This window comes from Typha angustifolia, chromosome 12 (genome assembly GCF_048772165.1).
Source record: "Typha angustifolia cultivar Huaian chromosome 12, ASM4877216v1, whole genome shotgun sequence".
Taxonomy (NCBI): Eukaryota; Viridiplantae; Streptophyta; class Magnoliopsida; order Poales; family Typhaceae; genus Typha; species Typha angustifolia.
The window spans coordinates 1,885,125-1,897,990 of record NC_133250.1 but is presented as its reverse complement, the minus strand read 5'-3'; the positions used below and the strand labels follow the sequence as shown (position 1 = coordinate 1,897,990).

Below are 12,866 nucleotides of genomic sequence, written 5' to 3'. Positions count from 1 at the left end.
AACAATATTATGCAAATGTTTATAAAACACATAGAATCTCCCGTATTTATCGGTCATTAATTTAACTCACATAGAATTATTATAATTGAGCATTTGAAATATTTGAGGAGCTACAAAAGCCCACTTAGCAGTTATAAGGTCTCTAATATTCAACCTCTCCAATCTTTAGGCAAGTTATTAAGTGCAGTCCTTGGTATTTTTGGATTTTTCTCATAAGAAATCACTATACCTCTTGGTAATATCATCAATAACAGTAATCTGCATGACAACATTACATAATTTGAAAGAAGGAATAGCATTGATAGTAGAGTTTATGAGCATAGTTCTACCAGCAAAAGAAAGATTATCCCAACGCCACCCAATAAAAATATTTTCAACTTTAGCAATAGTATCTTTCCAATTTATCCATAACTTTGAGCCTTTTAGGAGAGAGCTCCACTCTCCCATGGTGAATATTCAACCACTACTTCATATCCCTTGATTCTTTGAAGAGCCTAGGGAAAGAAAAAAAAGAAAATTTTATCACCAGATATCACCCAAAGAATACAAAAGTTAGAAGTTCTATATGGTAGTTCTATTTTTCTTTTTTAAAGTAGCACTTGAGAACTCAACCGTGTGATATGGGCTCGACCGGCTTTGCCTGCTCGTCGGCTTGACCAAAAATCCCAACCCAAAGCCCGACTAGGAAGCCCGCCCATTAAGCTTGGTCCAGCCCGAACAAAAATATTTTCTAAAAAAATAATCCTAACAGTACAAAAAATTTCTAAAAATAGTTAAAAATATTTTAAAATTTTCATTAAGCCCGAGCCACCCATTAAGCCTGGCCCACCCTAGCCCACTCAGCTCGCTCTCTCGGAAGTCGATGACCGTAACGGGATAGACTATTCTAGCCTGGCCGGAGCCACTCTTCAGCTGGCTAGCGATCAGAGTGCCCAGGCCAAGTTATATCAAAAATCTGATAACAAATCAGATTAAGTAGAAGAAATACACGCCAAAAACAGATGTCAAAGATATCAACAGGAAAAATACTAAGTGATTTTATACAACTAATAAAAGATTTTGACAACTCTGCAGATGTTTGTAAGTATCAACAATGGATGAAAGAGAAACCACCTCGCACCTTATCAACAAGAGCAAGAACATACAAGTTGCAAGTGTTTTTTTAATAGTCTCAAAGCATTAAAGTCAGGTCACATCTAATAAAGCTTATTTACTTATCAAACCAAAAATTGCCTCTATTACACCATAGATTTTAATATAAGGGATGGATATCATGTATATGATAGTATGGCAAAATAACTATCATGGCTCAGGTTGCATCTTCTCACATTCGTCTCGTATTGACTGAAATAGAACAGACGAAAGGTACCTCTCACCAAAGCTCGGAAAGACAACCTACAACAATCAACAAGTTAGTTTTGATTACAAATGGAGAAAGACGGTGAATCATATGCAAGTATCCGGAACCTGACCAATGGAATCCCAAAAGGTCCTAAAAGTCGGGTCTGGGAGCCTTAACCGACGAGAGATCCCACAGAGTATTAGGCCTTGTTTGGTCTAATGCTAAGCTCCAAACTCGATTAGTTAATCTCATTTTTTTTAGTCTTAACTTTTTGGAGAGTGAACTTATTAAATATGAAAAAGATAAAAAGATATTTGGTTACTAAACCAGTTTAGGGGTTCTTAAACCAATTCAGGAGAGGTCCCTAACTCAAAGCAAATAAGGCCTTACAGATTTCATCCTGAGAGACGGGGATTAGAAGGTCATCATGGAACTTCAAGAAATAGTAGAGAAGCGGCTAGGCATCCGGGAACACATTTATGACCACCAAAAGGAATGTTAGAAGTCTGTGAAACTCTTCGCGATAAGGTCCTTATTCTCAACAATATTATTAGACTCGAGAGGCAAGGAAGAAATAAAATTATGATACCTATGAGCTGAATTCATTTGACGAAAAAGGTGGTGTTACGATCACCACTCAAAAGCCATTAGACTCCAGACTTGGAATGCCACTTAGTTTCAATTTGCTTAAGGACAACATAATGGTTGCTATAGAGGGAGATGCTCAACCTCAGCTCAAGGAGAGACGCTCATAGGAGTCCTTACATTCCATGAAGGCGACTAGTATATTTTTGTCAGGGTAGTCTTAAATACATTTTAACTTCAACTAGGAAAGAAGTGATTGACTTAAAATTGTCTTGGGCAAGTGGTGGAACTGTTGTTCTATACATATATACACATGAACAAAATGTATGTAATCTGAACAAGGGAGAGAACTGCTCAGTCAGAACATGCCAATATTCCTAGAGTTTCTTTCATTAAGAAAATTAAAATCCTCTAGATTATAAGTAGAAATTGGCTAAAAAAAAGGTGCACAAATAACGATAAGATAAACACTTGAATGGTCATCAAAAGCTTTGTTAAGACTTTTGCCTGAAACTTTTCAAAAACTCTAGATTGCAATTAGAAATTGGCTAAAAATATGTGTATGCAGTGCTACCAAGTACAAGATAATTATAAGTACAAATGCATATGGATGTTCATCAAAAGCTTTGATAAGAATTGCCTAAAACTTTTTATCCAAGACGGCGACAACATTAGTAAATGCTCCATTTCAAAAAGCTGAAGATACAGACATACCGCAATTAGTTTCCCTGCATTTTCGAGCCTCTTTGCAACTTTCATGGCAGCAGCTGCTGCAGCTCCAGATGAAATTCCAACCTGCATGAAACATGGAACTGAGTACTCTTTAGATGTGCACGACAACAATTTTGACTTTTGACAATATTGGTTCTCACCGATAACAATGACAAAACAAAACTTCAGATACGAGATAATCATATTAATCTGAATATCTAAGCAGAGTGATGCTCTATAAAATTCCAGAAAAGGAAAAGGAAATCAGCCTATATTGTGATGCCTGTTAATTAACGTTGTTCAACAGTTCAGATAGCTTCCTAGTTCATTAAAGTCGAAGTCGATTGAAAAACAGAATACCAATGGCTGGTGGATATATGTGATTGCTACCGTCAAAATAAAATGCATAAGTTGATATCCAGCTCCTTTTCATTTTAATTAACATTGATAAATTGACCCATACAGATGAACAGATGCTGATGTTGTTAATATGTATATCAGTGCCTGTGTAGCTGTGCTTGTTTGCACAGATATAGCCTTCTACTGTTGAACCATAACTAGAGTCAAGGCGATGATGTCTGATGAGATTCAGAATGTCAAAATGATCTCTATATTACATTTTCTCAAATTTTCTGTTCCTTTGTAGGCTCCTCAAGCTCTTCTAGTATTTAGTATTACTACAGCTTGTCCCCCTAAAGTACCTTATATGCATTTCAGATTTTAATTCCCATTAAGAATACTTATCTAGGAGAAATTGATGCATCTTGATTCTGTTCTCCTCATAATAGCTCGCAAGTCCAAGCATAATTTGGTGTGCAGTACTGATAGATACAAAACAGACGAGAATGAGGGAAATGAGGCCCTTTATGAATTTTATAGATTTAACTTTAAAATGGGGCAAGAATATTCTGTGCAAGATGCAGTTCTAGAATCCAGAGGAGAATGGGAATGCAGGCTATTATCAAAACTAAAAAAAAAAGACACTTGATTCGCTAGAAAAGAGGGATGTGATTCTCTCCTTTTTATCTCCTCACTACAAGAAGGGGAAAATGATCTCATCTTCATGATATCCTTGAGAAAAAGAAATTAACTGATATATTGCACTGATACACAGACTGAATAAATGGCACATACCAGTAACCCTTCCTGAAGAGCTAATTGCTTTGCTGTCTCGACAGCTTCATCATTAGATATCTGTTGTATATCAAACATAGAGCAAGAGAACACTGTTCAACATTTGAAGAAGGTGCTGAACAAGAGTGAAATAGAATAACAGAAAAGGTAAAGAAGATAGGCCACGAGGTCCATTTCTCAAATAAATGTCGCAAGTAAAATTTTCCTTTCTTTTTATCTCCCCACTACAGACACAGCGGCTTCCCCAACAGAGGAAAGAAAGTTGAAAAGCAAAATAGTATTTCTAAATCAGCATATCCATCCTGCACAAATTACTCATACTCCCATAGTCCCATACTACTATAGTATGTTGAATGGAAGAAAAAAACTCATAATGCCAACACAAAAAGTGGGATAGTATACAAAATTTTCAAAGTTACATTATATTGTCATGATTATCCCATTACAAATTGTTGAATAGAGTCGATTATAATAAGAATTGATATTTTAATTATGTTCCTAACCTAGAAGAGTCTCAGCGATGCTCTCTGACTTAATAAGAATTTTGACTAGTCTTGTAGGGTTTTGGCATTTTGGTGTATTATGCTATTTTTTATATTCTTACTTTGTTTTTATGGGTTAATGAATATTTTAAGAGTTTTCACGTATTGAATATTTGTTGGAAGATTCCATCATCCTGCATCACTTAGCTTGCCGTCTTAATTTGCAAAGGATTGGCATGTACAAAATGTCTGATTTCAAAAATTACAACACTATTCAGAAGGTTAAAATTGTTGTTCCATAATCGTCAACAGAAAATAATGATAATAAGTATTCTATTGAAATCTGCACTATTTGGCAAACGAATGGTTAGCAAGACGAAGACAACTCTAAAACATTCTAAGAGGAAAAAAAATGTTGCCACAAAGACTCCGAAAAGCGTGACAGAAGAATCGATGGGTGTTAGATTTTCATTTATTTTTTTAATTTTAGATGTATTTTTATCTCAAAATTAAATTTGAGTTTAAAGTGTCCAATTTGGTTAAAAATAACAAAAATGTAAGAGATTTAATTGTTAATTTGTTCCGAGGTAGGTTTTGTTGCGATTTGATTGATTTTTAAGTTAAAAGGTTCGTAGTTAAGTTATATATTAAATTAAAAAACTATTCGAATAAAATTAATTTGTGATTTAATATAATCTCCTCATTTCTATTTATAGAGGTAACAAGAATGCTGAGAGAAAAAAAATTGAAGAAATAATATTTTTACGGAAGATTCCACTTTTATTCCTTTTCGATCTCTTTCCCTCACAATCTACTCTTATTTTCCCCACAACTTGATAGGCTATTTTCTTTCTTCTCTATCTATCTAGCCATATATTAAAATGAAAATAATACGTAGGGGCAGATAAAGTGATACCACTCTTCCTTTCTATGCCTTCTCCTAGAGGGCGGATCGATTAGCATTACTTCCATATCAGCATATTTTCTCGTCCCTGGACCACATCAAACGTATAGTGGCTCGACGTCCAGAAGAATTATGGTTGTGTGAGCTTCGGAGTAAACAAACAATTTCACAACAATTTGGCACTTTGACACTTGGAAAGAAACAGTTTAACAACTTAATACAATCAACTACAAGATTCATATAAAAGATGGAGAAAGCATAGAAAGGCCCAAACCTCAAGAACTTCATCAACTACTTCAAGATTCAGGTTCCTTGGAACAAAACCTGCCCCAATGCCTTGAATCTCGTGTAGACCTGCAAGATTAAGATACTAGAGCTGATAGAAAGAATACAGTGGCAAAGGGATATAAGCAATATTTCTCACCAGGCTTCCCGCCTGACAGTATGTTACTTTCAGCAGGCTCAATGCCAATAACCTGAAGAACGTACGAGAAAAGTAAGCATGAGGAGTACAAGTATCAACATGGAAACAGAAAGAAAAAATAGACAAAAGGTCGCAAAGCACCTTTACGTTGGGATTCTTTTTCTTCAAAAAACTCCCCACGCCTGTGATAGTCCCACCAGTTCCAATCCCAGCAACAAATATATCTATCTTCCCTCTTGTATCTTCCCAGATTTCTGGACCAGTAGTTTCATAGTGTATCTGATTCAAACACAGATCCAAATAGAAGAATGTCAAATCAGTGGTACCAACACCAAAGGAAGGGCCGGTAAGACCATGATATTGTTCTGACCTTTGGATTTGCAGGGTTATTGGATTGCTGAAGCATGTAGGAGTCCGGTGTTGTGTTAAAAATCTCTTCTGCCTTCTCAAGAGCCCCCTTCATGCCTTTAGCAGATTCAGTAAGGACAAGTTGTGCTCCAAAAGCTTTCAACACAACTCGTCTCTCAACGCTCATTGATGCAGGCATTGTCAAGATCAGCTTATAACCTTTAGCAGCAGCAATAGCCGCAAGGCCAATGCCTGTATTCCCACTTGTTGATTCCACCAAAATACTCTATTAAGAATAGAAACTCAACAATAAACAAATGAAACTAAAAGAATGAAGGAGATATTTTTCTAAGTAAAATTCCATTCACCACAGGAACATCATACCCATTGTTTGCCAAAAAGAAGTAACACTACATGATATGAAATCTATTTCTCATATTATATAATAGAGTTCCTTTTTCTTTTTCTTTTTTTGCGTGTATACCCTTCGAAAATCACAGATATACCTATCAGGTTACTTTTCAAGTTAAATCTCAATAATTTAATAGAAAATAATTCTTAACTAAAGAAAAAGTATGAAAACTAGAATAAGACTAATTTCATCTTTTAATGTCAAAATTGTTCAAATTTTAACGGTTAGTTAACTCCAAAAATATCAATGCAAAAAATAAGAATTTTAAGGGGTACGTATGCATACAAAATCCGTGTGTTTTAAAGAGTACACATGCAAACATTAAATTTAGAGGGGTATACAAAACCTATATAAAATGGACTCCTTCTACTCGAAGACCTTCTAGTTAATAAGGATTTCTTTTCCATACCATACCCGCATACTACACCATAAGCCAAACAAGGATGTTGAAGGTCTTTCAGTTACCTTTCCAGGAGTTATAATACCTCTTTGTTCAGCATCAGCAATCATGCTGTAGCCTATCCTGAATGATCGAGATTGCTAAGAATTAATTTTCATCCAACCAAATAAGTGCATGGAGTCTTTACCTATCTTTGACGCTACGGCTCGGCTCCATAGTTTCAAGCTTGGCAGCAACACTTGCTACACACCCTTTCACAATATTATTTAGATATACCATTGGTGTCTTCCCTATAAGCTGTATGGAAACAATGAAATGAACGTTAGCAGAGTCACCATTCTATAGAGCATTGAAAGTGTAAAGCTATATATATTAGCAGTTTTCATGACATGTAAATCTTTGTGCATTGCTATCCGCAATTTTGCAATGTAGCAGTCTTATATAATCTAAGCCAGACTCAGCTAGTTCGAGCTCGACAAGATGTATATTTATTTAATGTATTATACAATATATTGTTTGTTGTAAAATGTAGATGATATGTGTTTGAATCCTAGATTTTATATTTTAAAAAATTAATTTTTAAATTGGCAGATGATATTACCCAACTCTCAAAAATTATACTAGTGTAGCTATAAAGTAAATACTGAATAAACGTTTTTGAAAAGCTGAGCGAGCTCACTCAGGCTTGTTTACATCTAGGGATGAAAATTGGGTCGGGTTAGCCGGATTTAGATTGGGTATGATAATGCAAACACGGACATGACTCATTTATTAAATATGTCAGAATTTTTAAAAACACAAACATGACCCATGTATTAAACGGATTATATGGGTTTTATACCGAGTCACGGGGTGGCATAAAATATTCAAAATTTAATAAGTTATTCGGATTATAAATAAGTTTAAACGGGTTGTAAACGGGTATTCGAGTTATCTGTATATACAGTTTAATCAAATAATAAACGGATTAGTCGGGTTATAAACGGATTAATCGGGTTATAAATGGGTCATCGTGTCATAAACGGGTTAGGGGGCCATAAACAGATTAATTAGGTTAAGGTAATAAACACAAATACGATCTATTTAATAATCGAATTAGACGGGTTAACTCATTTATAACTAGGGGTGTAAATGAGTCGAGCTTGAGCGAGCTGGCTCCGGCTTAGGCTCAGCTCGAAATGACTTTCGAGCCCTAGAATTGCGCTCAGGCTCGGCTCAGCTCAACTCAATCTGAGCCTGAGCCGAGCTCAAGCCTGAAATGAGTCTATTATTAAGCCTCATTCAAGCTGAGCTAGACCAAGCCCGATCGAGCCCAAGCCAAGCACCCCGGCAGCTTGAGGAGTCCACGCCCATAGGAGAAGGGTGGAGGTTCGGCAATGAAGGCCTTGGATGGCCATTGTAAGCTAGTGGGTTTCGTAGTAGCAATTGGTCTCTCGGGCTCTTCTCTTCGCTTGAGCACATACTTGTTCTTCTTAGAGGAGGAGGGGAGCTTGGCAAATTTTGTTTCGTTAGGCTAGAATCGATGTAATGAGACCTAACAGCCCAAACTGGGTTATTTAGTGCTGCTATGGTCTGGGGCTAATAGAGAGGCGGTGGAGCTGGAGCACGGAGTTGACGGCGATTGCCTCCCCCCACTCAACGTGGAGCATCCAGGGGCGCACGTCATTGAGGTGGGTCACCACGACCCCTCGGAAAGTGAAGCACACGTGCACGGAGCGCGCGAGCTCGACTTGATCCCAATTCCACAGAGCTCGTCTCATCTGTTGGAAGAGGGAGGCCCGATTTCAGTGATGCGGAGGAAGGGAGGGCGAGGGCTTGGCTCAAGACCAACCACTAGAGACCTTGCATCAGGCTAGACATGATCAAATGGCCCAGCTCGCCCGTGCTCGGCCCGACCCGGCCCGGACCCGATTTAGGCCTGGCCTGGCCCGAGCCCGAACTACACATGGGCGGCACGGGCCAGCCCTTTGCCCACCCTACCCGGCCTAAAAGCCCACCCGTTTGGCCCACAACTAGGCCCGCCCATTCTGCTACAGTGGCTCGCCCGTCTGCTATAGTACTTTGCCCATTCTGCTACAGTAAAAAATATTTTGGTATTATACTGTTTTGCATTATTTTAAGCACACATTTAAAAAAATAATAATTTATTTTTATTTTAATTTTTTTTAAATGGAGGAATATATATATATTTTTTAAAAATAAGCTAATAGTTAAAAAAATTCTAAAAATAGCTAAAATATGGGTTGGACTGAGTTATTGGTGGGTCAAGCTGGCTCGACCCGACCGGCTAGCCCGATCTCTCACGGGCCGATGGGCGGTAACAGGCTAGACTATTCTAGCCTGGCCCGAACTCGGCTCGGCCCGAGTGATTAGTGGGTCGGGCCGTGAACAAATACTTAAGCCCGGTTGGCCCAAAAAGCCCAGCCCGAACCCGGCCCGGTCTACCCGATGATCATGTCTACGTTAGGCATTCAAGCTAAAGTATGACATTAAAAATTAAAATCCTTGACCATATCGTCTTAGAAAAGTGATGGATAAAAGACAAAAAAAAGGAAAAGATGGCTTTCTAGTTTCTACACATAAGCGGGCCCCACCAATTGAGACACCTCTCAATCTCTCATCTATTAATTATTAAAAAAAATACAAATTGATGAAACGTCACAACCCTACACCACTAGACAAAAAAAATTAGTGCAGCCTATCGAGCGAGCCTAACGTTAGGCCGAGCCTGAACGAGCCGGCTCCAGCTCAGTCTCGGCTCGAAATTAATTTCAAGCCAATTTTGATGACTCAAACTCGCCTCATCTCTAAGTGAGCCGAGCCGAGCCGAACTCAAGCTTCAGTTGAGTCGAGCCCGAGCCACTAGTTTATTTTGACAGCCCTATTTATAACCCAAAACTGATTAGATTAAATCTAAATCCATTTAAATTTAATTTACCTGTGTGTCTTGATCAACTTTTTACCACCCCTACTTACGCTACTACCCAAATGCAATAAAGGCGTCGGCTTTCGCTTAAAGAATTGATCTTCCTGAGTACCTGGGTAACGTCTTCCGCTATGTTGAGGCCTTCGATCTCAGTCTGGGGCTTCACGGAAACCGCTGTGCAAACGACCGTGAGACGACGGCATCTGCTACGAGTCGAAGAAGAGTTGGCTTCGAGGGATCGAACGGAGAACAGAGAGGGCTTAGATTGGAGGGGAATGGGAATTAGATGGGATAAAGTAGTGGTTTTGGATTGGGAGGGAAAGAAAGAGGTGATGTTTGGAGTTGAGAGAGATGCCATGGCGATAGATTTGGGAAGAGACAACAAGCGTCAGTAGGCGGATTGTTTTATGAAACCCGGGGTGGCCAAAGAGGTGATGATGACAAGGAATTTAAATTTTTCTTCTCATCTCTCTTTTTGTCGCATTATATTTGTCACCTCGCCACTAATTTGGCTGTCACTTTCTCTAGAAGCCTACCTTAAAATTTTGGGAACAATGGCTATAAGATTATATTCTATATAGGTTTTTTTTTCCAGGTGTATGTATACCCTTAAAAAAAATTTAGTTACTTATATTGTATACTATGTTGTTTGTATAGAATTTATTTACGAGAGCTCTAACGATAACATTACTTTAAGCTAGCTAACTGTTGAGCCGAGCCGCTGAGCTAAACTACTAAACTACTAAATAATTTTTTTTATAATAAATATTTAGGGTTAGATAAGGAAGAGTACCTACTTGATATCGACTCGTTAGTTTTCAAATTTTATCTTAATATTTAATAAAAGAATCCAAAAATATTGTTAATTAAGAAAAATTTGTAAAAAATAACTAGAATAAGGATATTTTTTTTGGTCTAAATTATTAAAATTTAAACTGTTAGTTAACTACTTCAAAAAAATATCAATGCAAAAAAGATAAGGATTTAAAGGGTATATATATGCATCCAAAAACCATGTGTTCTTTAAGTATTATCACTCTGTAACTTGTAACCCTTGAAGAGCCCTTAAAGTGAAGGGATTTCAAATGAGATATACTTGATTAAAGACTGTTTATCACTAGGTGAAGCCACTATGTTAAAAAGAGCAAGCGGAGAACAAGTGTCAAAGTCCCCATCATTAGTGAACCCCCTTAAAAAATTGCCCATAATAAATGAAACAAGACAACAACATCTATCATAATTTTTAATGGACCCAAGATTCAAATTTCAAACTAAATATAGAAGGTTTTAATAAGAGATGATGGTCTGATAAATTCAAACTCATGACGTACTTCTTTGATATTCTTATTAATAATAAGAATTAACATATTTAATCTTTTGTGTTCCAAAAACACAAATATGTACTTAAACCCCTTTTTTTTTTCATGATGGATCCAAGCATTTGGATATAGATTTAGATTACTCCTAATGCTTGACTACATCTTGATTTTGCTAACGGGAGTGTGCCCAAAGACACAGACACAAATTTAATTGTGGCATATTTAAAGTTCTCACATTGGATCAAAAACTTTCAAACAAACAACTTTTATAGCCTTACAACAAGAAATATTACATCGAATTAAAGCACAAAAATAAATATGAATGAACAAATTCCAGAAGTAGAGATTGCCCACAAAATCCCTCTTTAATTTCCACTACATTAGCAGTAGTAGAGATTTAGATTTTAGACTTGGAAAGGCCATGGCCAATTGCCCACCTCCTCCTCCCCCTGCTGCACCTTAGCACTCCTCCTCAATGGATTCCCCCCACCTTCTTTACCAACGTAAGCGTAGTACCTCAGAACAAACGCCAGAGCCAACGCCACCCACTCCAAGCAAAAGATCACCACTCCCAGTCCACCCACCATTCTTAGGATCACCACCCCGTCCTCCTCCCTCACGTAGGACTTGAGCCCTCCGACGAGGAAGTCCGAGGTTTTCGAGAAGATGAGGACGGCCACGGAGCCGTGGAAGATGGCGGCGAGGACGGTGGAGGCCATGTGGGCCCCGTACCAGGAGGAGGAGGTGGAGGTGGAGGAGGGGGCGGTGGCGCAGGAGGAGACGGCGGCGATGATGGTGAGGATGTGGAGGAGGATGAGGAAGAAGCCGGAGAGGGAGGGGAAGAGGCGGAGGGAGAGGGTGAGGAAGACGCAGCTGGAGGCGGCGCCGAGGAGGAGGTAGTTGGAGAGGAGGAAGGTCTTGTGGGCCCGGTAGTGGGCCGGGGTCATCTCGGCGGCGGCGGCCGACGACTGAGAGGGCACGATGGAGAGCCCCATAGATGCTGTTGATCTTATAGCTAGAGAGAGAAATTAGAGAGAGAGAGAGATGGAAGAGATTAGTAGTGAAGAGAGAAGAAGGCAGAGAAGAGTGTTTTATAGGAGAACGAAGGTAGAGCGGGGTGGGACTGGGCCTGGGAATTCGACCGTTGGAGGCAACGGCTAGTTTTTTTTTTTAATATACTTTGTAAAGCTTTTTAATCGTTTTCTTTTTCCCAACTCCCAAGTGTATCGTTTCTTAGATATAACGATATTTTATGAAAATTTTCCTTCATTGGATTCCACAAAACTTGACGTTATTCGGAGCCTTGATCCCAAGAAGAAAACAAACCCCAAAAGTTTAATTTTTATATAATCGTGATTGATTTCTTTCTATAGTATTATAATAGGCATTACATTCTTCCTAGTACCATAAAAAATGTCACTTGGTCAATTAAATCTAATTAATTACTATTAAAACTAAACTTAGATTGATAGAAATTATTTTTGCTTTATGTGAATCACTTAAAATGGTTCTAAAAGCTATCTAATATTACTTGATATTATAATACAAGAAAAAAAAGAGAGAGTATTTTAGCCATCCCATTTGTGATTGTTAACCTTAACTATTTATGTTAAAAATACTCTATGAATACTTTTTTTAAAATTAATAATAATCGTCGTTCTGGAAAGTCGCGGTTTAGTGATAATTCTAACATTTCAAAGAATATAGTGGCAATATGATATTTTAGAAATTTTCAATGATAATTATGTAAAAGAATTTTTTTTATAAATGAACTTCATTAGTATGTAAGGTCTTGGGGTATTATATTGGTAATGCTATTACAATGCATTCTTGGGTTAATTATACCTAAACCCCTTAAATTACATATAGCCTATTTTCA

At 37.8% G+C, this 12,866-nt stretch overlaps 2 protein-coding genes across 5 annotated transcripts; both read right to left on the bottom strand.

The window, feature by feature from the left end:
• Positions 1–273: 273 nt before the first annotated feature.
• LOC140772694 (cysteine synthase-like) lies at positions 274–10,051 on the bottom strand. Of its 4 annotated transcripts, none has more exons than XM_073114884.1 (10): positions 9,781–10,051; positions 6,930–7,039; positions 6,757–6,865; positions 5,953–6,216; positions 5,724–5,861; positions 5,583–5,634; positions 5,433–5,512; positions 3,773–3,832; positions 2,642–2,722; positions 274–494 (listed from the first exon to the last, which is right to left on the bottom strand). In XM_073114884.1, the coding sequence occupies exons 1-10, from the start codon at positions 10,024–10,026 to the stop codon at positions 423–425; spliced, it is 1,212 nt and encodes a 403-aa protein (XP_072970985.1). In that variant the 5' UTR covers positions 10,027–10,051; the 3' UTR covers positions 274–422. The 4 variants fall into 4 exon arrangements, with proteins under 4 accessions (XP_072970985.1, XP_072970984.1, XP_072970983.1 ...); XM_073114883.1 differs by lacking the exon at positions 274–494 and adding an exon at positions 865–1,395 and having other exon boundaries at positions 5,433–5,494; XM_073114882.1 differs by lacking the exon at positions 274–494 and adding an exon at positions 958–1,395 and having other exon boundaries at positions 9,781–10,048.
• Positions 10,052–11,204: 1,153 nt separating this feature from the next.
• On the bottom strand, positions 11,205–12,034 carry LOC140772280 (uncharacterized). The gene has a single exon (XM_073114269.1). The coding sequence runs from the start codon at positions 11,980–11,982 to the stop codon at positions 11,392–11,394; it is 591 nt and encodes a 196-aa protein (XP_072970370.1). The 5' UTR covers positions 11,983–12,034; the 3' UTR covers positions 11,205–11,391.
• Positions 12,035–12,866: the final 832 nt, after the last annotated feature.

What these genes read in the sequence shown, in the direction of transcription:
- LOC140772694 (XM_073114882.1), bottom strand. Translation starts at nt 10,026, where the DNA reads ATGGCATCTCTCTCAACTCCAAACATCACCTCTTTCTTTCCCTCCCAA. An exon ending in GCTTATGGTGTAGTATGCGG is followed by an intron (nt 6,217 to 6,756) that starts GTATGGTATGGA and finishes TATTCTTAATAG; the next exon opens with AGTATTTTGGTGGAATCAAC. An exon ending in ATAACCCTGCAAATCCAAAG is followed by an intron (nt 5,862 to 5,952) that starts GTCAGAACAATA and finishes TGTTTGAATCAG; the next exon opens with ATACACTATGAAACTACTGG.
- LOC140772280 (XM_073114269.1), bottom strand. Translation starts at nt 11,982, where the DNA reads ATGGGGCTCTCCATCGTGCCCTCTCAGTCGTCGGCCGCCGCCGCCGAG.